This window comes from Carlito syrichta, unplaced genomic scaffold (assembly GCF_000164805.1).
Source record: "Carlito syrichta isolate Samal-C Ts95f unplaced genomic scaffold, Tarsius_syrichta-2.0.1 Scaffold130432, whole genome shotgun sequence".
Taxonomy (NCBI): Eukaryota; Metazoa; Chordata; class Mammalia; order Primates; family Tarsiidae; genus Carlito; species Carlito syrichta.
The window spans coordinates 2,609-3,855 of record NW_007074528.1 but is presented as its reverse complement, the minus strand read 5'-3'; the positions used below and the strand labels follow the sequence as shown (position 1 = coordinate 3,855).

The 1,247-nt window shown below is 60.1% G+C and overlaps 1 protein-coding gene across 1 annotated transcript in view; it reads left to right on the top strand.

The window, feature by feature from the left end:
- Positions 1 to 4: 4 nt before the first annotated feature.
- The window catches only part of UNC93B1 (unc-93 homolog B1 (C. elegans)), a gene marked incomplete at both ends in the record, with an annotated part of 3,479 nt that continues 2,236 nt past the window's right edge, over positions 5 to 1,247 (top strand). Inside the window, 2 exon segments of the mRNA XM_021708014.1 lie at positions 5 to 158; positions 973 to 1,138. Of these exon segments, the coding sequence (XP_021563689.1) occupies positions 5 to 158; positions 973 to 1,138 (320 nt within the window).

Genomic DNA, 1,247 nt, shown 5'->3' with positions numbered 1-1,247 from the left:
CCAGGCCTCCTGCAGATGCAACTGATCCTGCACTATGACGAGACCTACCGCGAGGTGAAGTATGGCAACATGGGGCTGCCCGACATCGACAGCAAGATGCTGATGGGCATCAACGTGACGCCCCTCGCCGCCCTGCTCTACACGCCCGTGCTCATCCGGTGAGAGCGCTGACCCCCGGGAGAGGTCTCCGGCTGCCCCTGGGCTGGGGGCGTCCGGGGAGCGGGCGGGAGGCATGGCCTCCCGGGGGCGGGGATGCCGTGGCGGGTGATGGGGTGAGACCCGGACTGGGGAAGGAAGCGAGAGCTTTGCTCCCGGGCTCCTGCGGGCTTTTAGTGAATTTATTTTTTCGAGTCAGAGTCTCGCTTGGTTGCCCAGGCTGGAGTACAGTGGCACACTCACCGCTGCCACCGCAGCCTCCACCTCCTGGGCTCAGGGGATCCTTCTGCCTCAGCCTTCCCAGTAGCAGGGACCACAGGCATGCACCACCATGTCTAGCTGCTTTTTTTTCACTGTAGAGATGGGGTCTTGGCGTGTTTCTCAGGCTGGTCTCGAGCTCCTGGGCTGCGGCAGTCCTCTCGCCTCCGGCTCTCAGAGTGCTGGAATGATAGGCGTGAGCCAGTGTGCCCAGGCTAATTTAATTTATTTTATTCTGAGTTGGAGTCTCACTCTGTTTCCCAGGCTGGAGTGCAGTGGCACACTCATGGCCACCGCAGCCTTGCTATCCCTCAGGGGATCCTTTCGCCTCAGCCTCCCGAGTAGCTGGAAGCACAGGCATGTGCCACCACGCCCAGCTAATTTTTTGATTTATTGTAGAGACGAGGTCTTGGCAGGTTTCTTAGGCTGGTCTCAAGCCCCTGAGTTCAAGCAGTTCTCTCGTCTCTGCCTCCCAAAGTGCTGGGATGACAGACGTGAGCCACCACGCCCGACCTACTTAATTATTTTGAGTTGGAGTCTCACTCGCGACATCTGCAGGTTTTTTGGCACCAAGTGGATGATGTTCCTGGCCGTGGGCATCTACGCGCTCTTTGTTTCCACCAACTACTGGGAGCGCTACTACACGCTGGTGCCCTCAGCCGTGGCCCTGGGCATGGCCATCGTGCCCCTTTGGGCCTCCATGGGCAACTACATCACCAGGTGAGCCCAGTGGGCACAGTGGAGCACGAGGCTGGAGAGCTGGTCTGGCCTCTGCTGCATTGCCAACCTTGGCTGGGGCACCCTCCCCCCCCCCGGGCCTCACTTTCCCCGTC